This window comes from Schistocerca gregaria, chromosome 1 (genome assembly GCF_023897955.1).
Source record: "Schistocerca gregaria isolate iqSchGreg1 chromosome 1, iqSchGreg1.2, whole genome shotgun sequence".
Lineage (NCBI taxonomy): Eukaryota > Metazoa > Arthropoda > Insecta > Orthoptera > Acrididae > Schistocerca > Schistocerca gregaria.
The window spans coordinates 682,603,434-682,626,159 of NC_064920.1; the positions used below are offsets into that span (position 1 = coordinate 682,603,434).

The 22,726-nt window shown below is 41.0% G+C and overlaps 1 protein-coding gene across 2 annotated transcripts in view; it reads left to right on the forward strand.

Moving 5' to 3' along the window:
- The window catches only part of LOC126363410 (USP6 N-terminal-like protein), a 273,601-nt gene extending 258,962 nt beyond the window's left edge, over positions 1-14,639 (forward strand). Inside the window, exons 11-12 of one of the 2 annotated variants that reach the window (XM_050007960.1) lie at positions 4,490-4,828; positions 14,400-14,639. In XM_050007960.1, coding sequence (XP_049863917.1) covers positions 4,490-4,828; positions 14,400-14,526 — 466 coding nt within the window. In that variant the 3' untranslated portion in view covers positions 14,527-14,639. The remainder of the gene's footprint in view (positions 1-4,489; positions 4,829-14,399) is intronic. The other variant, XM_050007959.1, reaches the window with a different exon arrangement.
- The last annotated feature ends 8,087 nt before the right edge of the window (positions 14,640-22,726 follow it).

Here is a 22,726-nt window from a genome sequence, read left to right on the forward strand (position 1 = left end):
GAATGTGGATTATGGTTTGCCATCAGAAGCCCGGCAATGGACAACGATAAAATATTATGAATGAATGTGTTTTTTGTTAACAATAAGTCATACTTCAAATGACAAACTGTTCAGCAGGTTGCACATGGAATTTCGGTAAAATATTTGGTATTTTATTTCTTCTGGATTTCAATTAACCATAATTACCTAATAATACTGTTTCAAGATGATGAAAGATCTTTCTGCTGCCATAGAGAGGGAGTTAATTTACCGACTAAGGCTCTGCAGTGAGTGTGCACTGCAAATGGATAAATCCACACATGTCGCAGGACTACCGGTATCTGTTCGTTATACGTTTGATAAAAGAACAAGAAGATTTACTCATGAACAAAAAAAAAAAAAGAAAAGAAACAGGAGAAGATATATTCAGTTGCATTAAGAATTTTATTATAAAATATGACATCGGTTGGGAGAAATCTGTTCATATTTGCACAGGCAAGCTCTGGTAGTAAATAAGTCCGCAGATTTAAAATATGGCATGGAAGAAGCGGTCTAAATGATAAACTATGTAAAACCTCGACCACTGCAGTCTACATTGTTTAAAATTTTGTACGACGAAATGGGTAGTGTTCTGTGTTTATAAAACTTGAGTTGAATACTTATTTCTCTTATTCCTCTGTCCAGTACCTTAATTAACCTTTTTATTCTAAGTGTGTATTTTCTGTAAATATGAATACAAAAGATGGCTGAATAATTAAGCGACCGAATATCAACAAAGAACCAGTCAAATTATAAATCAAAAGAAGGTTGACTTGCTCTCACAATCTGACTGAACAAACGCTGCACTTCTTCTCAGGTACAGTACCATCATAGGGCGATACCCCAGGGGAGTGTGATAAGGCCGCTCTTGCCCTCTGTATACAAAAAAGATCTGACGGGTTGGGTGAGCAGCAGTCTGCGACTGTTTCCCGATGACGCTGTAGCGTACGGGAATGTGTCATCTTTGAGTGATTGTAAGAGGATACAAGATGACTGGGATAGAAGTTGGTGTCATGAATGGCACCTTGCTCTAAATGTAGAAAAATGGAAGCTAATGCAATTGATTGGGAGAAACAATCATATAATGTTCGAACAGAGTAATAGTGGTGTCCGGCTTGACACAGTCACGATGGTATAAAATCTAGGCACAATGCTGCAAAGCGATATGAATTGGAGCGAGCACGTAATGTCAGTTGTAGGGAAAGCTAATGCTCGACTTCAGTTTATTTAGGAGAATTCTAAGAAAGTGTAGCTCATCGATAAAGGAGAGAGCGAATAGGCCACCACTGCGACCCATTCTTCAGGATGGCCAGCTCGTGCTGCTAGAGTGTTGGGATCCCCACTAGATTAGATTAAAGGGAGACATCGAAGCAGTTCAGAGTCATGCTACTAGATTTGTGACCATTAGGTTGAATCAACACGCGAGAATTGCGAAGATGCTTCTTGAACTCAAATGGGAATCCCTGGGGGGAAGACGACGTTCTTTTTGAAAAACAATACTGGCAAAATTTAGATAAGCGGCATTTGTAACTGACTACAGAATGATTCTACTGCCACCACTGTATATCTCGCGTGTGGACCGCGGAGGCAAGATAAGAGAAATTAGAGGCGTACAGGTACTATTTTCCCCGCTCCATTTGAACATGGAGCAGGAAAGTGAATGGATACAATGTACCCTCCGCCATACAACGTACTGTAGCTTGGGGATTATGTATGTAGACGTAAAAGTCTATGAATACAGCTAATATTATTCGGCAAGTAATTGATAAAGTTCCAAACATTTCGGGCGAACTGCCGGATATTTGTAACTTCCTGCCACAATATTTCGGCGCAGGGTCTTCTGACCATCTTATGGTGATCACCTGAAGATGGCGAGAAGACACTGCGCCGAAATATTGTGGCAGGAAGTTAAAAACATCCAGCAGTTCGTCCAAAATTTTTTGGAACAATATGTACGCCGGAAAAGTTTTAAATCACACGATTGATGCAGTATTTAAAGTGAAGAGTGTCGGTTTATAAAATTTCATGCAGCTTATCCGAAGTTACACTTTTTTGGAGGATTATACTTCCAGGATAATATGCTGCAATTTGTCTGACAATTAATTCTCTAGCATTAATTTTCCGCTCCGCAGTGACGTGTGTTTTGAAACTACGTGACAAATAAAAACTTTGTGCCGCGTCGCCACTCGAACCCGGAGCCTTGTCGGAGCGTGCCTAGAGGGCTCAGTCAGTAAAAGCATAGACGAGGTTCTATGGTTCGAGCTCCGGTGGAGCGCACATACCAGGAAGTTTCAATGAAATTCTGAGTTCGGCAAATCTGCCTGGTTATTTCCTTGTCAGAAACAGCCTATGGTGAATTATTGCTATACACTAAATGCGAGTTAATGACGAAAACTGCGTTATCACCAGATGAATGTTTATGGCTATGAAATGAAATGAGGTTGGATGACCAAATCTAAATTGGTGATGCCTTGATGCCTCAGAATGTGTCCTTCCAACTGACCCCTTCTTTTAGTGCACCACAAATTCCTCTTCTCCCCAATTCTATTAAGTATCTTCTCATTAGTTACGTGATCTACCCATTAATCTTCAGCATTCTCTTCTAACACCACATTCCAAAAGCTTCAACTCTCTTCTTGTCTAAACTATTTATCGTCCATGTTTCACTTCCATACATGGCTACATTCCATACAAATACTTTCAGAAAAGACTTCCTGGCACTTAAATCTATACTCGATGTTAACAGATTTCCCTTCTTTAGAAAAGCTTTCCTTGCCATAGCCAGTTTACATTTTATATCTTCTGACCATCATCAGTTATTTTGCTCCCCAAATAGCAAAACTCCTTTACTACTTTAAGCGTCTCATTTCCTAATCTAAATCCCGCAGCATACCCGATTTAATTCGACTACATTCCATTATTCTCGTTTTGCTTTTGTTGATGTTCATCTTATATCCTCCTTTCAAGACATTGTCAATTCCGTTCAGCTGCTCTTCCACGCTATTTGCTGTTTCTAACAGAATTACAATGTCATCGGCGAACCTCAAAGTTTTTATTCCTTCTCCATGGATTTTAATTCTTGCTCCGAATTTTTCTTTGGTTTCCTTTACTGCATGCTCAATATACAGAATGAATAACATCAGGGAGAGACTACAGCCCTGTCTCACTCCCTTCCCAACCACTGCTTCCCTTTCATGTCCTTCGACTGTTAAAACTACTACCTGGTTTCTGTACAAATTGTAAATAGCCTTTCGCTCCCTTTATTCTATCCCTGCCACCTTCAGAATTTGAAAAAGAGTATTCCAGTCAACTTTGTCAAAAGCTTTCTCTAAGTCTACAAATGCTATAAACGTAGGTTTGCCTTTCCTTAATATATTTTCTAAGATAAGTCGTAGGGTCAGTATTGCCTCACGTGTTCCAACATTTCTACGGAATCCAAACTGATCTTCCCCGAGGTCGGCTTCTACTAGTTTTTCCATCCGTCTGTAAAGAATTCGTGTTAGTATTTTACAGCCGTGGCTTATTAAACCGATAGTTCAGTAATTTTCACGTCTGTTAACACCTGCTTTCTTTGGGATTGGAATTATTATATTCTTCTTGAAGTCTAGGGGTATTTTGCCTGTCTTCTACATCTTGCTCACCAGATGGTAGAGTTTTGTCAGGACTGGTTCTCCCAAGGCTATCAGTAGTTCTAATGGAATGTTGTCTACTCCCGGGGCCTTGTTTCGACTCAGGTCTTTCAGTGCTCTGTCAAACTCTTCACGCAGTATCATATCTCCCATTTCATCTTCATCTACATCCTCTTCAATTTCCATATATTGCCCTCAAGTACATCGCACTTGTATAGACCCTCTATATACTCCTTCCACTTTTCTGCTTTCCCTTCTTTGCTTGGAACTGGGTTTCCATCTGAGCTCTTGATATTCATACAAGTGGTTCTCTTTTCTCCAAAGGTCTCTTTCATTTTCCTGTAGGCAGTATCTATCTTACCCCTAGTGACGTATGCCTCTACATCCTTACGTTTGTCCTCAAGCCATCCTTGGTTAGCCATTTTGCACTTTCTGTCGATCTAATTTTTAAGACGTTTGTATTCCTTTTTGCCTGCTTCGTTTAATGCATTTTTATATTTTTTTCCTTTTATCTATAAAATTCAATATTTCTTCTGTTAACCAAGTAATTCTACTAGCCCTCGTCTTTTTACCTACTTGATCCACTGTTGCCTTCACTGTTTCATCTCTCAAAGTCACCCATTCTTCTTCCACTGTATTTCTCTCCTCTGTATTTGTAAATCATTCGATAATGCTTTTTCTGAAACTACCTTTTTTTCAGTTTCGTCAGTTTAATCTACATCTGTATGATACATATAAAAAAGTTTTCGTATTGAGGTGCAGCAATTAGAGGAACATGTAAGAAATGTTATTTTACTGCTGCCACTTTTATAATTATCAAAATGTATTGTTTGTTTTCGCAGTGAACAAGATTCTGGAGATATGGATTTGGAAGCAGAGGGTATTCAGCCAGAAACGAGTGAAAAGAAAGCTGACATTTTAGTTCCCAGTGACAGAGAAGACATTTGCACTTGCATAGCAACAGAAGAGGTGGCTGGTGAAGGTGTTAGTGCAGATGTTGGAAAAGAGGACGTGAATATTCCGTCCGAAACTGAACAGGACCGGGTCACTGAGAAACAGTCTTGCACGTGTGAAAAAAAGGAGGAGCACATTGAAGAGAAAGCAGAGCCACCCTGTCCTGAGCCACCAGCAGAGACAAGTGTTGAGTACAGGAATATGCTCCGCCGAGAGGAAATGTTTAGGTACTGATATTTGCGTGCCTTCTTGCGAAATGCAATTTCTCATACTTTCATCTATATTTAAGTTTAATTTTTATCTTAAACGGCTGATCTGCATGAAATTTAAATTGCTTAGACTTTACTACGTTACTATGGTGCTATAGCAATGAATAGGCTTGTAGACAAAAAAGGGAAAATAATATTTTGCGCACTTGTGGAGACTCCTCATTTCACGGTATTGTTCCATGAAGCCTAAAGTACGTATTAACAGCAGCTCAGTTTTCCGCAGCGCTTGTCGCACATTGTCGCTGAGTCCCCTCTCTTGGTTACTTTCCATCACAATTGTCTGTCGAGCGCTTTACAATATTCAAGGCCTGTCACTTGTATGTTTACTAGAGCTTGTCTAACTATAGCTTCTTTGGACCATCACGGGTCACTACCTCGTACGTCCCAATGGAAGGCAGTTTTGGCCATACAGTTTCCGTCGCTTCTGGTGATGTTCCTATACTACATAAAATGTGTTCTTCCATTACACACGTGTATCATAATTAATAGAGAAAACCGTATTGATGAAAATATACAATCACAGAAACACTGCAACAAATGCGACTCTGCAACCGCGCCGTTCACAATATGACTGCCAGGCTGTTGTTACTAGCTGCCACTGACTTGTGTGTGAAATACTGGCCTCGTTACGAAAAAGGTATTTGACAAATGTTCCATTAAGTTCCATCGATTATGGGCTCAAATTTCACCTATTGACTATCTTAACATGAAATACAATACTATTTCAGCATGCTAAAATTAACAATTTAATGAATACTGAAACCTGTTTCTCGATTTGGATGCAGTACTGCACTCGTATCTGCACTACGTCATCTGAGCAAAACGATAAAATTCTCTGCTCAAGTATTTCAACCGTATAGACAGGTGTGCTATACACTTCAATTTTGAGATCACTCCAGACAGAAAAGTTCAGACCATTGAGGTCATGTAATCTTGGAGGCCGGTGGCACATTATGCATCTATCACAATTCCCAGCAATGTGGCATATGTGAAAGTTTGACCTGAAATAAATGCAGACTTAATAGAAAAGTTTACATTTCCAATGCGTTCGTAGTAACTAGGGCAATATTCATAACGAAGCAAGTCGCGGCTGGTAACTACATATTCCCATTTATATCGCAAACTGCTTGTTTGCGGACTCAAGTTCATTGGCACGTTCTCGCTTTTGTTATAGTACATGCACCCGCCTTTAAAGCAGCCCTGCGCTTCATTACTCGCACGGCACACCCGAAATACGCCCCAGTGGTCTTTCCGACTTCTGGAGCGACTGACCGATTTCAGCCGAAAGTGAAAACCTTCCAACGAACATATGAGAACTCTGAGACCTCCTGAGGCAGGTTTTCAGCAGGAGACAAGAGGTTCTGGACCTGAAACAAACTTACAAAGATTTTGTCAAAGCTCACGCCGCGATATACTTGGACTTCTCCCAACTTCCGCGCCAAAGTTGTGTCTTTACTAGACCAGTGCGGATATTACAAATAAATGCGAGAGTAATGACTGAAGCACGTAAACCAATAGAAGACTGGGAGACAGTGACACACGCGCTGCGTCAGTAAACCTTAAGTCCTCGCATGGTAAACTAAAATTAACGAGCATTTACGCGCAGTATTCGGACAACATTGAACCGTACATCGAAAAGGTGAGAGATGCGACTCACATCGCTCAGGGCTCGCCACATATAACAGCTTTTACCGCTAATGACTGCAGCACTGTCGCGTGATAGATGAACAGGAAACAATTCATGAATTAAATCACGACGTGCTGAGGTTCAAAAATGGCTCTGAGCACTATGGGACTTAACTTCTGAGGTCATCAGTCCCCTAGAACTTAGAACTACTTAAACCTAACTAACATAAGGACATGACACACATCCATTCCCGAGGCATGATTCGAATCTGCGACGCACCGGTCGCACGGTTCCAGACTGTAGCGCCTAGAACCGCTCGGCCTCCACGTGCTGAGGAAGGGTTGCCCAGCCACGTATTAAAACAGTGCTGATGTTATACCTTGCTATAGTAGTCTGCAGCTAGAAAGTCAACTCTTGGGAGAGTCTTTCAGCATGCCACTGGTGGCAATCACAACGCGATTACGATAGATCTATTGAATCCTGGTTTATAAAAAAAGAAAAAGGATATGACGCAGGAACACAATTAACGTCGCTACAATTTTAGAAAGGCTAACTGAAGAAAACTAGATGCAAAAATTGACTTTCAAATAGCATAAAATGCTGTGTTCTTCGTAGACAGCACGCCACAATCATTTACAGCTGTCTAACAAAAACGTACGAAATGTGGCCATTCCAGTACAGAAAACCGCTAGACATTGTGGTACATAATGGATTTTTCAAATAAAAAAGTACATGTACAACTACTGTGCAAATTTCATCAGCGAGGTTTAAGCCACGACGAGAAAGAGTTGAGACTATTGTAGTGTAGATCAGGGAACTCCTAATGACAAGTTCTCTTAGATACCACGAAGAAAAGCCACTGGCTCCAATATGCTCAAATTCAACTACTGACTGACACGTAGGAAAGTCCCTATGGTAACAGAAAAAGTAAACATACCAATAGTGCTATCTATTTCGGGAACAGGACTGCACTAATTAGTGAGGTTCCTCTAATAACGTGATGAAGTCACTTTTTCCAGGAGATAATAGCGGAAACGATAACAAGAAATTATGTAAAGCACGTGTGCCTCATTTGAAAGCCCAAGTCTCGTTCTACCATTTGCACAAGAAGAGGCTGCAATTTCTATCATTCAAGTAAGTAATGGAAAATTCTCGGTCCATATTACACAATAATGAAACGCTAAAAGACTACAATTACACCTCCTGAATGAATCACTAAGACAAGAAAGAAGTTCTATAGTCTGGAAGTCTGCCCAAGCTGTGAGAATTCAGAAGAGCATGGAGAGAGAGCCAGTCGTTCCAAGACGTACAGACCAATCTGTCATCTTAGCACCTAGGGTACAGTACAGGAGTGCTTGTCCACGCAGCAAACTATGGTCCTGCAGGGAACTACACGGCGTCAATCAGAATATAGTCAGCTCCAGAAAGGGCGGAGCTAATTAACTATGCTCTCCGCACTGTGGACAATTGCAGCAGCAAATACGTCGTACGTATCATGGTTGACTTTGCTGGCGCATTTGACATTCTGTGCTGGCCCGCAATGTTTGTTTGCGTGAGAGAAAGACGGGTTCCAAAGTGTATGTAACACAGCTTCCTCGTCTTGTGAAGCGTTACACTGTGGTGTGTGGCAGAACATCGAGTAAAACAGTGAGGCTAATCAGAAAGAATTATCCACAGGGATCTAAACGTGAACCAATTTTTTGCGACCTTAGCCTTGAGCCACTGAAAACGTTCAATGTCAGGGGCCATAGGCTATGCCGATGACATACTTCTTGCGGTAGCAAAGGTCTCAAGAACCAGGCTAGACAGAAAAGCATGTGATGGGCTTGCTAAAATGCAAAACTAGTGCTCAGATGATGATATAGAAATCGCATCAAATAAGACTATTTACATTCTGCTCAAAGGCAGCCTCTCCCACTCGCGGAATCCTACTGTGAGAATTGGGTGCGATCCACTGTCGCGCAGTGAGGTCTGGAAAAAATTAATACAATTGGAAAGACATCGTCGATTTTGATCCGATGATGGTATATGCAAGCTGGGGGACAGCAATTACTAATAACTGTTTCAACGTCGTCTGTCAACAGATAGTGTAGTTGCATAGCTACCAGAGAGCCATCTGTGTCTATCCTTTAATAGGGAATCGCCACAGCCAGAAGGCTCAGTATGGTGCAATCGTGTGAATCAAGCAGGCCAGAGAGATACACTCGTGCTTCTACAGCCGACTGAGCAATTTCGAAAGAGGTCAAACTGTGCCCTTCCGAGTGGTGGGAAGGTCCTTCCAGAGAACAGCCACACAAGTTGGAGGAGCTGCATTAGTTGTGCAACGATCCTGGTATCAGTGATCACGTGCACATTCTCACACCCCTAGACGAGTTTTTCGATGTCCACGTAGCACAGGCGCCCGCCGGGATCGTCGTACTGTAATGGCAGTAATGGGAGATCGTACAGCTACCACAACACAGATAAGAGGGCTTGTGAGCCCAGACGTGTTAACAGCAACTGTTGTGAACCAGTTATTAGCTGTGAGACTACGGGCACGCACGCCTCTAGCCATCTTCCTCTCATGCCAAAGCATCGACGTGCACGGCTCGGCCGGTGCCGTCGGAGGATCACTGGAAAGATGGAATGGCGTGCCGTGGTCTTCAACGATGAAAGCAGATTTTGCCTGCACGCAAGCGATGGTCATTTGCACTTATGTAATAGACCTGGTAAGCGCTGTCTCGTAGAGTGCATTCGTCATAAACGCACTGCTCTCACCCCAGGCATTATGGTCTGGGTTGCGATAAGCTACAACTATCTTTCACGTTTGGTGTTTCTGAGGGGGGCGGTAACCAGTGCTTGGTTCGTGTAGAATGTCGTTAGATCTATTCCTTTGCTGTCCTCGCAAAAGGAATGTGATGTGTTATTCCAGCAGCATAACGCTCGACCACACACTGCCACTGAGACTCAACGTGTTGTGCAAGACGTGCAGCAGCTTCCCTGGCCAGAACGATCTCCGGACTTGTCTCTAATCGAGCATGTCTGCGATATCACGGCGCAAGAAGTGATTCAAGCAGCTCGTCAACTAACGACTCTTACAGAATGCTGGCTGTACACCTCCAACTGCCCAACAGTACTTCCATCACTGCTGGCGACTAACTTCCAACTGCCCAGCACTCCTGGCTATTAACGTCCAACGAGTCCAACCAACCACAGAGTCTGTTACAAAGAACGCGCAGTCAGAGATCCAATGCAAAGCGCTACATAGCGCTGGCAACACAGAAGCAGCCCACTTATAGTAGATTAGAGGAGCTTTTGATGTGCCTTTGAATGATACTTGAAATCATGTTCAACAGCAGAGATGCTCATACTTTAAAGATGTAAAGAGACCGCTGTGTGACATTCCACCATACAAATATCCACTGGTACTTGTAACGACGCAGTTTTGTCGAGATAACAACACACACTGAAAGTCACTCACTTGTGAAACGTAGAAGCAAAGAATAAAGCTTGTTTCTGAGATTATTAATCTCAGTTGATAATAGGATCTGGAATATTTCAAAGTTTGCTTCACTGTTAAGTAACCGCAACCAGTAACGACATGTGTTTGTAGCATAAGGAACTGTCTGCATAAACATTGTCATTTCTGTCTCAGGAATTTACTATTAGCGGATATTATTATTCGTGTATATGTGGCGTCTGTTCTTTCGGACATGTCCTTCTGAGCGGGCATTGATTGAAATCAATGAGAAAAGTTGAAAATTTGTGCCGGGTGGAGATTCGAACCTGGCTCCTGCTTACTAGGCAGATGCTCTGGCCACTGAAACCATCCGACCACAATCGTCACTACAACTGCGGCACTAGATACTCTAGCACCCCTCCCGCCAGACCCAAATTCTCAACTTATCGCACACTACTGAGGTGCTGCCCCTCTCCATTATCCTCTCTACTCGCTGCGTTTCGCCGATTCCCGTGATAGTTCGGTCGTGGTGTTCATCTGCACTGCAGGTATAATTGGACAGTCTCGCCTTAATTATTATATACTCGGCGTCTTTTCTTTCGGACATGTCCGGAGACTGTCTGACTGCGCAGAAACTGACACATACAGAAAACAGACACACGTCAGTGGATGGAGCTTCCCTCCAAGTTTGTAACTATCATTACAGGTGCTCAATACGGGCAACCTTTGTGAAGCATTAAATGTCAATACGTACTGTATGCACAATTCATTGGCACGAATTGTCCGGGAAGTCTCAACAGCAGCACTCTTTGAAGGGCTGTCCACTGGGTTGCCTATTCACAGGCACAAATAATCGAAGCGACAATACCGAACAGAGAATTTACAATGAAACTTGAAAACAGCACAGCCTACTGGTGCAATTTGCAATTGTGGCGTTCTCTGGAATAGCAACTTAACTGAAATACAAATCAGTAATTCTTACATGTTACTTAATATTTAGTTCATATTTAACTGAAATTTAGTCCGTGTATAAGAGTTTTAAATGAATAAAAGATCTATTTAAAAGGTATTATGCTGTGTATCTCGATATCAATATACTTCAGTTAAGTCGTTGTTCCAGAGAACGACCCAATCATAATAATTCTACAGTCCATTAGCAGGCATCTCTTTACCAGAGGGACATTTGATACGTAGCAATAAAGTACAACAAATTACCACTGGTTCTCTGACAATCATCGCGGCACACATGCATCTTAGTGGGAATCAAAAGGTTAAAATAGGTCGATCATGAACGAAAATATACACTGTGTGCCTAATTGCTTCCATCGCTGAACTCGCTAACACGTGATGTGTTAAAGTTCCGAGAAGGATTTTGTAAGATGGACCATGCAATGTAAATGTATCTTCTTCCTCCCATTGCCATTTCCTGTCATTACTGTGTTGATATAATTCTGTTTTGTACGGAGACGTGTTGTTCTTCATTCTTCCCACGTATGCTTCAGCGATGGAACATAAAGGCAGAGAAAAGTGTTACTTGCTTACTACGTACGCTTCATCGCACAACATACGCCGACTTGCGACGTATAAATGTAGATACAGTACAGTAACACTCGAGCTAAAGCTGGTCGGTGTGATTTCTGACGGGAAAAGTTATGTTTATCTCAAATATTGGGCCGGCAAAAAAAAAAAGATACGTTTCGAACCTACAGTTCCTTATTATTACACTGTAGCCGTTATTCAAAACTTCTCAGCAGCGAATTTTGATAGTGAACAGAAGATATTACATATGGCATTAAGCATGGACATTACCTTGGTACAAATTGGGGGAGGTATCTATGGATATGCACCTTTAATTGTTTATCTTCTACCTTCTGCTTCGTCAATAAACAAACACAGCACAGTCATGTCCGTACTGATAATTATCTACACTGAACAGCTTTAAAATCGTAGTAGTTAATTGTAGAAGCATTCGCAACGAAGTGGCAGATTTGAAGCTCTCCTCAAAAGCAGGTGAAATCACATAATATTAGGTACAGAAAGCTCGTTAAACTTGAAGTTGATAGCTGTGAGATTTGCGGGCAACATTTAAGTGTACGTCGAAAGGGTAAGCTAACGGGTAATGGAGGTGGTGCATTTGTCGCAGTAGACAAGATACTCAAATCGACCGAGATCCACCAAGCTGCATGCGATGTTGTTTGAGCAAGACACAGTATCAGGAGCGGGCATAAAATTGTAACTGGGTCGTTTTGCCCACCACCAGACTCACCTCCTGATGTAACTGAAAACTTTAGAGAAAACCTCAGTTCGCTTGCAAGTTCCCTAATCATACTGTAATCTTCGGAGGAGACTTTAATCACTCAACAATTGACTGGGAAAATTACACTTTCTTTAGTGTGGACGTGACAAGACATCCTACGAAACATTACCAAACGCTTGCTCTGAAAACTACTTAAAACAAGGTAGTTCGGAACCCCTCATGGTGGAAATGTATTAGATCTAATGGCAACGAATACACCTGACCATTTTGAGACTGTCCGCATTAAAAGTGGTATCAGTGCCATGAGGCAGCTGTGTCAACGATATTTGTCAACAATGTTTACCAAAGTACAAATGGCAACTAAAACAAGTAGAAAGATGTTATTTTCAGTAAACTAGATAAAAAAGCAGTAGTGTCATATCTCAAATAGGAACTGGAAACTCTGAACACGGGGCAGGAGCACGTAGAGGAACAGTGACTCAAGTTTTAAAAAAATAGATGACCGTGCACTGGGTAAGTACGTACCGTGTGGAACAGTTCGTAAAGAGAGGGACGCCCCGTGGTGTACAGTTGCTGTTAAGAAACCGAGTCTACTGTATAATAGGTGTAAAACAAAGCATATGATATAGATAGGGAGATGATGGTTGGTTGGTTTGTGGGATTAAAGGGACCAGACTGCTACGGTCATCGGTCCCTTTTTCAAAACTTCAAACACCCACACGGAATAAAAACGAACAATGGACTTGACAACAGACGACAGAGGACAAGAAAGACGCAGACCGAGACCAGACAAAAGGAATTAAAATCACACAGAGTGTGAAAGTGGTTGGCCGACCATAGAGACAAAAAAGGAAAAACCCAATACCTAGAAACACACTAAAAAATAACCCAGTCTATAATCGTAGGCCAAAGGACAGACTCATAACAAAAAAAAGACAAACATTCAGATAAAGTGACAAAAAACCCCTGCCCGAATAAAACGCAAAACTAAGCTTGTCATGACAGTGTCATCTGTTAAAAGGGCAGGGAGCGTATCAGGCAGCGCAAATGTCTGCCTGAGCACAGCTAAAAGCGGACAGGCCAACAAAATGTGGACCACAGTCAAAGCTACCCCGCAACGACAGGTCCTCACGGCTCAGTAAATATCTGTGCGTCAACCGGGTGTGGCCAATGCGGAATGAAACAAGTTTGGATGTCAAGAGCCCAAAAAGCAAAGCCTCCAATGTCTACCGTAGCAGCATATTGTCAAATGATTTTTCATAAAACCCAAAGAAATTCTGATCGTATGTAAAGACTGTTAGTGGCACCAAAGTTAGTATCCAGTCACTTATGGATGAGACATGAACTTAAATTGAGGGTAGGAAAGTAAAAGCTGAAATGCTTAACTCCGTCTTCAAGTTTCCCTTTACAAAGGAAAACCCAGGTGAATTACCCCATGGTAATTCTAGTACCTCTGAAAAGATGAGTGAAATGTGTGTTATTGTGTCAGTGGCGTTGGGAAACAGCTGAAATCGTTTAAAGAGAACAAAGGTCCTGATACATATTCATAACATTTTAATTGGGATGACTGAAGTCCACAACACGGTCTTTCATTCAACGATGCCTATAACCAAGCACAAATACACAGGCATTATTTTCTTGCATATCATTGGCGAACTATTCGTCTCGAGAAACGTCGATTCACAAACATCTGCGTGCAGCGAGAGAAGAAAATGGTGCAGAACGAGATAAAAATTATTGTTTGTGATTCATTACCAATTTTCCTTAGTGGTTTCCTTGTCACATAGCTTTGTTTCGGTTCAGTCTCTTCCAAAACGTTATGTGAAACTATAGTTACAATGGCACTCGCGCTATTCTGAATGGTGTCTACGTCTTTATTGACTCATCCTCCAGCACTGTTTCGAGCAGATGTATGAAAAAGATCTAAATTGGTAGCCTATTTATTTCATTACGACACTATTTCCAAAAATGTATTAAAATACGATAAGACAAAGCAACTGTCCCATGTATTTACAGAATAACACGCAGCGTGTAGTGAAACGAACATGACGGTGCATAAGTTATGACACAGGATTTGCTTTTGGGAGAATTATTACTTTATATGCAATTACTAGATGCCAGTAAGAAGGGTTATTAATTCATAGTCATAAATAAGATCTTATTTACTGAACTAATGTCCTCTGAATAACGTTTCTTTTCATTTCAGAGTTGGCCGTCCATTTATGTCTGGAAGATGCACATGGTTCAATGAATTATACAAAACTGAGAAATTACCTCGTGTTGGCCATACAGACAAAAGGCAATACGAGTATAAACATTTTTCAAATTTATAGAACTTTCGCCTAGTTAAAATTTTTCTGTTTATAGCTGAACTACGGAATGTAACACTGAAAACAAAATGAAAAACAAAAATCAATGTTTTTTTGACTACAGGGTATTTTGCCTCGTGATGGCTGGATGTTGTGTGCTGTCCTTAGGTTAGTTAGGTTTAAATAGTTCTAAGTTCTAGGGGACTGATGACCATAGATGTTAAGTCCCATAGTGCTCAGAGCCATCTGAACCATTTTTTACAGGGTATTTTCACTACAAAATGACAGGTTTAGCCATTTTCCGTGCGTAATATTACTAGACACTTGAGTCATTTGACAATTTATAAACTGTGAAATATTGTATGCTTCTTGAAATCATAACTGCTAATACTGAAAATAATAAAAATGAAAAAAGAAACATATGTTAAAATTAGATTTACATATCGACAATAAAATTTTCTTGAAGGGGTTATTCTGACACGACCTTGAAACTACATAAATTCTACGATTTCTGTTATGTTTAAAAGTGAGTCAAGACTAGTCATCAGGATAATGACAATCACCGAAAGAAAAACTTTCATTTTCATCGTCTGCATGTATGGCCCAATAGGAGCTAAAACGAGATGGTTTAATGTATCTTACAGAATTTGGCAACTAGGACGGCAGCGCACGTTATGTACGTGGACGTGCTGAAAAGTAATGTGCCGGAATTTCTTATTCCGTTCTTAACATCGACTGAGGAATTACATGTCATGCATATTAATCGGTCGACTTTCCTGCTTCGCTAACGCAAGTTGTGACCCTATTCTGCTAAGGAGCTCCGAATTGTAGCGTGTAACAAGGCGATTTGTAACTTAACTATGTAGGTGCGTGATAAACAGCTCTAATCGAGTTCCTAACCGCAGAAAACGTACTTTCAATCGAAGTCCACAGAGGTGTACGATGATGACTGTATCGACTTCAGTAATGTGGGACGTTGGTTTCTTTATGCTTGTAATGAAGCAAATGGTGGAGCTAACCTCAACGTGTGTGACAGAGCTTGTAATGTTTCCAAAGCTTACAGAACATCTTCAAGGACTTCACATTGATAGTAATGAAGCGGTTCAAGCAGAGGTGAGGTTGTGGCTCCGTCAGCAAAGGCAAACATTCTACAGCGACGACATCAACGAACCGGTCTCTTGTTGGGAGGAATGTGTCCGTCGCTAGTGACTATATTGCGAAACAGATATGTAGACATTAAGAATAAAGATATAGACTGTTAATAAAATCTGTTTTATTTAAGATGCTTTAAGAGTTTTCACATAAAAAATTCGGAAGCGTTACTTTTCAGCACTCCCTCGTACAGAGGACAACTGTGGAGGCAGGAGTTAGTGAAGAGGGAAAGTCTGCAGGTCCCTTGTCATGTTTGATATGAAACTTACGGAAGATCGCACTGGCAGCCAGACCTCTGAATCGTGGATATTCTAATTTTGAGGAAGAAAATCAGTTCAAACACAAGAAAATGAAACTTCCTGGCAGGTGAAAACTGTGTGTTTTACCGAGACTCGAACTCGGGACCTTTGCCTTTCGCGGGCAAGTGCTCTACCAACTGGGCTACCCAAGCACGACTTATGCTCCGGCCTCACAGCTTTACTTCTGCCAGTACCTCGTCTCCTACCTTCCAAACTTTACAGAAGCTCTCCTGTGCTGTGAGGACGGGGACGGGCCGTAAGTTGTGCTCGGGTAGCTCAGATGGTAGAGCACTTGCCCGCGAAAGGCAAAGGTCCCGAGTTCGAGTCTCGGTCCAGCACACAGCTTTAATCTGCCAGCGCACACTCCGCTGCAGAGTGAAAATCTCATTCTGGAAACATCCCCCAGGCTGTGGCTAAGCAATGTCTCCGCAATATCCTTTCTTTCAGGAGTGCTAGTTCTGCAAGGTTCGCAGGAGAGCTTCTGTAAAGTTTGGAAGGTAGGAGACGAGGTACTGGCAGAAGCAAAGCTGTGAGGACGGGGCGTGAGTCGTGCTTGGGTAGCTCAGTTGGTAGAGCACTTGACCGCGAAAGGCAGAGGTCCTGAGTTCGAGTTTCAGTCCGGCACACAGTTTCAATGTGCCAGGAAGTTTCATATCAGCGCACACTCCGCTGCAGAGTGGAAATGTCATTCTACAGGAAAATGACTCCAACCGAGGCGACGGTTATATGTAGTTCACTGCAAACATAGACATATTTTTATAGGAATGGGTCAGAACTCTGTGGGGAAGAAAACGCCTGTCTTTTAGATACCAAGTGTGTGATGTACCTAAATATTTATGTAGGGGACGGGAGCTGGTAGCGGGCCTCTCTTGTTCGGCCTATGTCCATGTACATTATTGCAGGAATAAATGTTACGAATTTTAACGGAGAAGTTGGTTTCCCGTTGAAACATTAAAACATTTTGAGAACGAGCATTTTGCTCCAATACAGTTTCTTCAGAACAGTTTTCCTTCATTGATCATAGGGCAGCAAGTGACAAGGCTCTCTCGATAGAGAGATGTTAAAGAATTTGCATCGTTGAGAAAGACTTCTATCGATTGCACTACAGTATCAGAATTGTGCCTAAGGGCTAGGGCCCTTTTCTCGCCTCATAGGAAGATGGGCGTAGGCGTGCCATTACTGGAGGGGCACGAGATCTACGTTTTAGAAGGCAGTCAGGAATGCGGGGTCGTATCGAGGGCGTGGCGAGATAGACCTCCGATACGGGCGCTGGCACAGGGGCGGGGGCGCAGTAATCGACTGAAAAAAGACAAGAATGAAAGATGGTTTAAGAATTAACCGGGAGAGGTGCCTGAGTTCTCCTAGCCAGCGTGTTCCTATCTGATGCCTACGAGAGGAAGTCTTTAAACCTTCCCTTCGGCCCTCGCGACTAATAACTACACACTTTTACGACTGCTACGTGGCAACGGTGCGTTTGGTACACACAGCTGCTGCCTACACAGCTCGCGTATGTTCAAGAATGGAGTACAGGCTGCTACTTCGCTACGTTATTGCAGAGGTTCGAAGGGCGGCGCGCCGGTGCCGTAACAAATATGGTATTTGATCAAAGGCTTTCCGTTTTACCCGATTCCTGTCGACTGAGGGTTTCAACCAGGCGTGAAGGAAGCAAGTAGAAAAGGTAGAGGGGACCACAGGCGTCCCCACGTGTAGAGGATGGGACAAGAGGGGGCCCTTCCTCCCCCAACCACCCCTAAACCCTCTGGAATCTGGAGTACAGAGTTCTTTTTACAAAATTCTCGCACACTTCTATATCTTAATGGGTAACAATCAATTTTCTGGGGTATAATAAGGTCTTGTAACCATCGATTTCGTGGGATGTAATGTATTTAATATCACCCATAAAATTTAGTTCTTGTAGTAGGACACGACTCGAAACTGAACAACTCGTTTGCATCAAAATTTGTAATTTTAGAGCTCCATGATGAAGTGCCCAATACCTCGTTACTGACCATTGTTATTGTGATATTTTACCTACAAATAACAAATTCGATAAAGTTTCAATCAAAAATAGGAGTCGCTTGAATTAACGGTTGGTGCGTATTAAACCGTATGTTGCTGTGCGTGTCGAATATTTCTTTAAACTTGGGAAGGAATCAATATCTGCCTCCAGGGTTGAGAAAATGGATATTATGCAGCACGTTCACTTCTAATCGCACACGGGCGGGAATGAAATGTTCATAATATGCCTGATATCGAAACAATATTTTGCCAAATAATATCACATAAAGAGGAGAGTATTTGGCCATTTGGTTAAACATAATCGAACTTCACTTACGGTTGTGTAGGATAAACTATTGTTTTTTCCAAACCAGTACTGTGATGTTATAGATGTCATCAACATCTACCGAAAAGGGAATTGGCTAGTACAAAGAACATAAAATTTCTTCTTTAATCAACAAAATATGATTTTCTATAAGCTTGTAACATTACGAGTCAAGATAGATGTAACGGAACTTGAATAGCGTATTTGCCTCGATTGGTTGCGGTAGAGAAATCGATCCTTCGGTCCTGTCTGTATATTTATATATAATATTGCCTGAATAAAGGCTGGGTGAGTGTAAAGCTATCGTTAAAAACGCACGCCGCGCGATTTGTTACAATTTGGTCAGCCATAATAATAATAACACGCTTTTGAATACAATTAAAATATAACAGCGATACCTGTTTAGTGTTATTCGAAATAATATGTGGTAAATTAATGAGTAAAGTAGCCGATCCTATAAGGAGAGGTACAATTGGGCATATTAAGGTGTTTTGCTTTATATCGACGAAGCTGATGATACGGCGTCTTTTTTTCTGTTTACTCTTAGAAATAAACAAGTAAAGAAGTGCTAATTGTGCGTTGTGAAAAAATATAGGGGCGAGTTTTAAATAGCTACGGTATACAATCAACTAACAAATGGACATTTAGTTACACGAAATCGCGGATAGCGAAGTGTGGTCATTAAATTGAGTACACCTACAGGGCGGTCAATTCCGGGATAAGTCTATTCGCATCTCACGAGGGACGCGATGTTGAGACCTTTTATTATTATTATTATATCGTGGAGAGCGGGCTTCAGTTTATGAAAAGGAGAAAAGCTGTATCATTATCATTGACTGTTGGTGTCAAGCAACCAAAACTGTTCATAAAAGGGTTTCGGTGAATGAGTGGTGAATGCGAAATAAAACTGTGAACGAAGTTATGTTAAATAAAACAGAAGAGACAAGATAGTTTGGTTGTATCTGTTATTATTCCACAAACTGTAACATTTCTTCTCGTTGTACGAAGCCTTTATAGACGATCGTTTTGACAATTTGCTTTGAAGGGATGTCTTTACGAGTTAAGTTTTGGGAACCTGGTCAAGAGGGGATAGATAGTTCGTAGATCCTAACTACTGCAGCTATTCTGGAATCAGATGCTACCGTGACCGTTGTGTGTTGTCAATGGCTTAAGGTCATCACATCTCATGCTCTAAGATCGACGCGCCTTTCCTCTTGGTATAACGGTGTCTCACGCTAACAACGACAACGCCGACGACGAAGGAAGGTACGGTAGAAGTGGCGCCCATCGTGGGGCTCGATCGAGGAGGATTGCTGCGTCGAGTCGAGTGTCATCCGGATTCACGAACCCCAGAGTTAGAAAATATTGCAGCAGCCAGTGAATCTGTCCAATGAAAGGGGTATTCTTCAGTAATTGCTAAAAGTGAGCGATACTACCAGGTATGATTAAAATAACAGTATAACTATTAAAAAAAAAGGGAAGTTGAGACTTGTGATTTTGGTAGATAAATGTATATAAAATACATAGTGTAAATAAGTGTATGTCTTGGTAGTGAATAATCATGTCAAAACGAACCAAATGAATACATGATAATGTGGAGTTGAGTAGAGTAATGAGTAGAGAGAGAGAGGAAAGTGAAGAGGATATGGATGATGCATTCCATGAGCTCAATGTGGGACAGGAGAAATGTACAGATAATAATACAGTTATTGATTTAGAGCCGTTAGGAGATTCAAATACAATGATACGTAAGGTAAGCAGCGAGGGAGAACATAGAGATCTTGAGGTTTCGGAAGTAGATCAGCAAGTTGACTCTCAAAATGGAAATATTAATCAAAAAATGTTTGATATGCTAGTATCAATAAATACTCAAATGGGTGTAATGAATGGAAGACTTTGTTCGCTAGAAAAAGATAATAAGCAATTAAAAGAGGACAATCAAAAGTTAAATGAAAAATTTGAGGCCAAATTTGGTCCATTAGAAGGTAAAATGGATTCGAACACCTTTGATCATAAACTGGAAAATACCAAGAAAGAATTAAAGGTGGACTGGGAGACTCAATTAAATGCGAAATTTGGAGAACTAGATGTAGAGTTTTTTTAACACCTTAGAAAGGCAACATAATAATTTAATGGGAAAACTTCGTGATGTAGAAAAGAAATATGAGGTAGTTTCGAAGAGTTATGATGGCCTGTCCAATAGGATGGTTAAGTGTGAAAGTAGCTGTTTCAATGCTAGCTTACAGACAGAAGAGCTTTCGAAACAAATAGTCGAGTTTGAGTCCGATGCTCGTAAAGGGATTGACAAGTATTTGGTAGATCAGACTAAAAGACTTGATAGTATGGATAGAAATAAAAGGAAATGAAATTGTAGACAAGGTTAAGACTACTATTGGATCCCAACCAAATGAAAATATCAATGAGCAACTAAGTAGAAATGATGAATTAATTAAGCTGTTCACTAGCGAAATTCAGAAAATAAAAGACAAAATAGTTAATGAGTTCCCTAAATGGCAAAAGGAAACCAATCATAAATTGGCAGAGTTAGAACGAAAGTCATCACAAAATTTGTTGACTGATGACAAACGTTCGGGGAATAGGTCGAAAAACAACCGAACATGTGATAATACGAAGTATAACTGTGGTGAAAATTTGCATTGGGAAGTTGATGACTCGGTTGGTACAGAGGATGATTCTTTTAGCCAGCGAGGATATTTGTCTTCTTTAAAGGTGGAGAATAGCATTTTTAAAAGTAGACAATTCCCAACATTCTCCACTGAAAAGAACAACCTGCATCCGAAAATCTTTATCAATAATTTCAAATAATATTTCCACGTAGCTGGTCTGAACACGGCCGACTTCAATTTATAGTATCCAAAATTACCGGAGAAGCCGCATTATGGGGCCGCCAAAGTAAGTAAAAGTTGCCATACTTGCGCTGAGTTTGAACAAATTTTTTTGGCTAAATACTGGTCGTCGAGTAAACAAGAGAAATTAAGAAAAGAAGTATATCAACCTGAGTAAAAGGAGTACTTTAAGGCAATATTTTGAAAAGTACATAAATAAGACACGTTATTGGAGTGATCCGATTTATCACAAGGAAGTGATCAGAATTTTGAAGGGAAGGTTGCCCATAAATATACGTGAAAAGTTAATAAATGTTCCTGACCACGATGTCGAACAATTCTTGTCGGTGATTGACTCTATAGATATGATTATGGAAGACGCAAGACAAATGAGTAGTAATCAAATGTCGACTCACACTCGTAGTAATACGAATAATTATAATAATAATTTAACGTATGATAATAATAATAATACCGAAAACCAGGTCAAACCCGCATCACAGGAGCGTGGACAATCTTCGTCCTATGGTTGCAATAAAAACAATGATTATATTAAATATGGAAGAGATACTTACTGTGCTAGAGGTAAACGTCGATATGGTGACGCGAATGTGCATAGTAGTGATATTAATAAGAGTAACTGGTACCCAAGTGAGGAACCCAACTGTATTCGACCTTGGGAAGATAATTCGAAGCATAATGTTCATCGGCAGGATGGAACAAATGCCTCGAGTCCTCATACAGCACAAGGAGTAATACATATGGGCAAAGAAGCCTCCAATGTGCGACGCGGTGAATACCATAACTCGGATCATACTGCACGGATTGTGGAAGTTCATGAACCCCCATCGATGACTCAACGAGGTAGATTGAACTAATACCATCACCAAATGCCTTCCTAGGTTGACTGGAAAGGAGAAGGAAGGCAGGCATCAATTTGAACTGGGAGTATTAAGGTACAATAATGATCAGGATATAAGGAATGAATTAATTGAAGAAAAACCTGAAGTTTCTAATAAATGCGGACAAATTTTACAGGCAATAATTCCAACAAGTATAAATAATGTTGATGTTGAAACATTAATTGATACTGGAGCGACTATTAGTGTCATGACGCTGGACTGTTTAAAACAGATAAGCCGAGGGTTAAAAAAGCCCACTTTTCCTATCACAGGATGTACCGTGTCTGGCGCGCTCATCGCAAAAATGCAAAAAGTTGTGAAATAGGTACGTGTCGACGTTACAATACGGGGGGCTCAAATAGAAAGTACATTCCTGGTTGTTCCTAAAATGACAGTACCATGTATCTGGGGTTTGAATTTTTTATGTGAGACCGGTGCAATAATTAATTTAGAGAAATGCGAATGTATATTTAATTCCAATGGTAATGTTTGACAGCCACCATGAGAAAGGGCCGACTAATTCCAAATCAATTGTCTATGGATCTAATGGTAAAATATGTCAGTATTGATGATGAAAATGTGTATGATATCTGCCTTATTGAATGTTCTGAAGAAATGATGGATAAAATGTCATTGCAGGAAAAGGTGTTAGAATCAGAATATTTATCTGTTATCCAAAGGGACGAATTGTACTACTTTTTG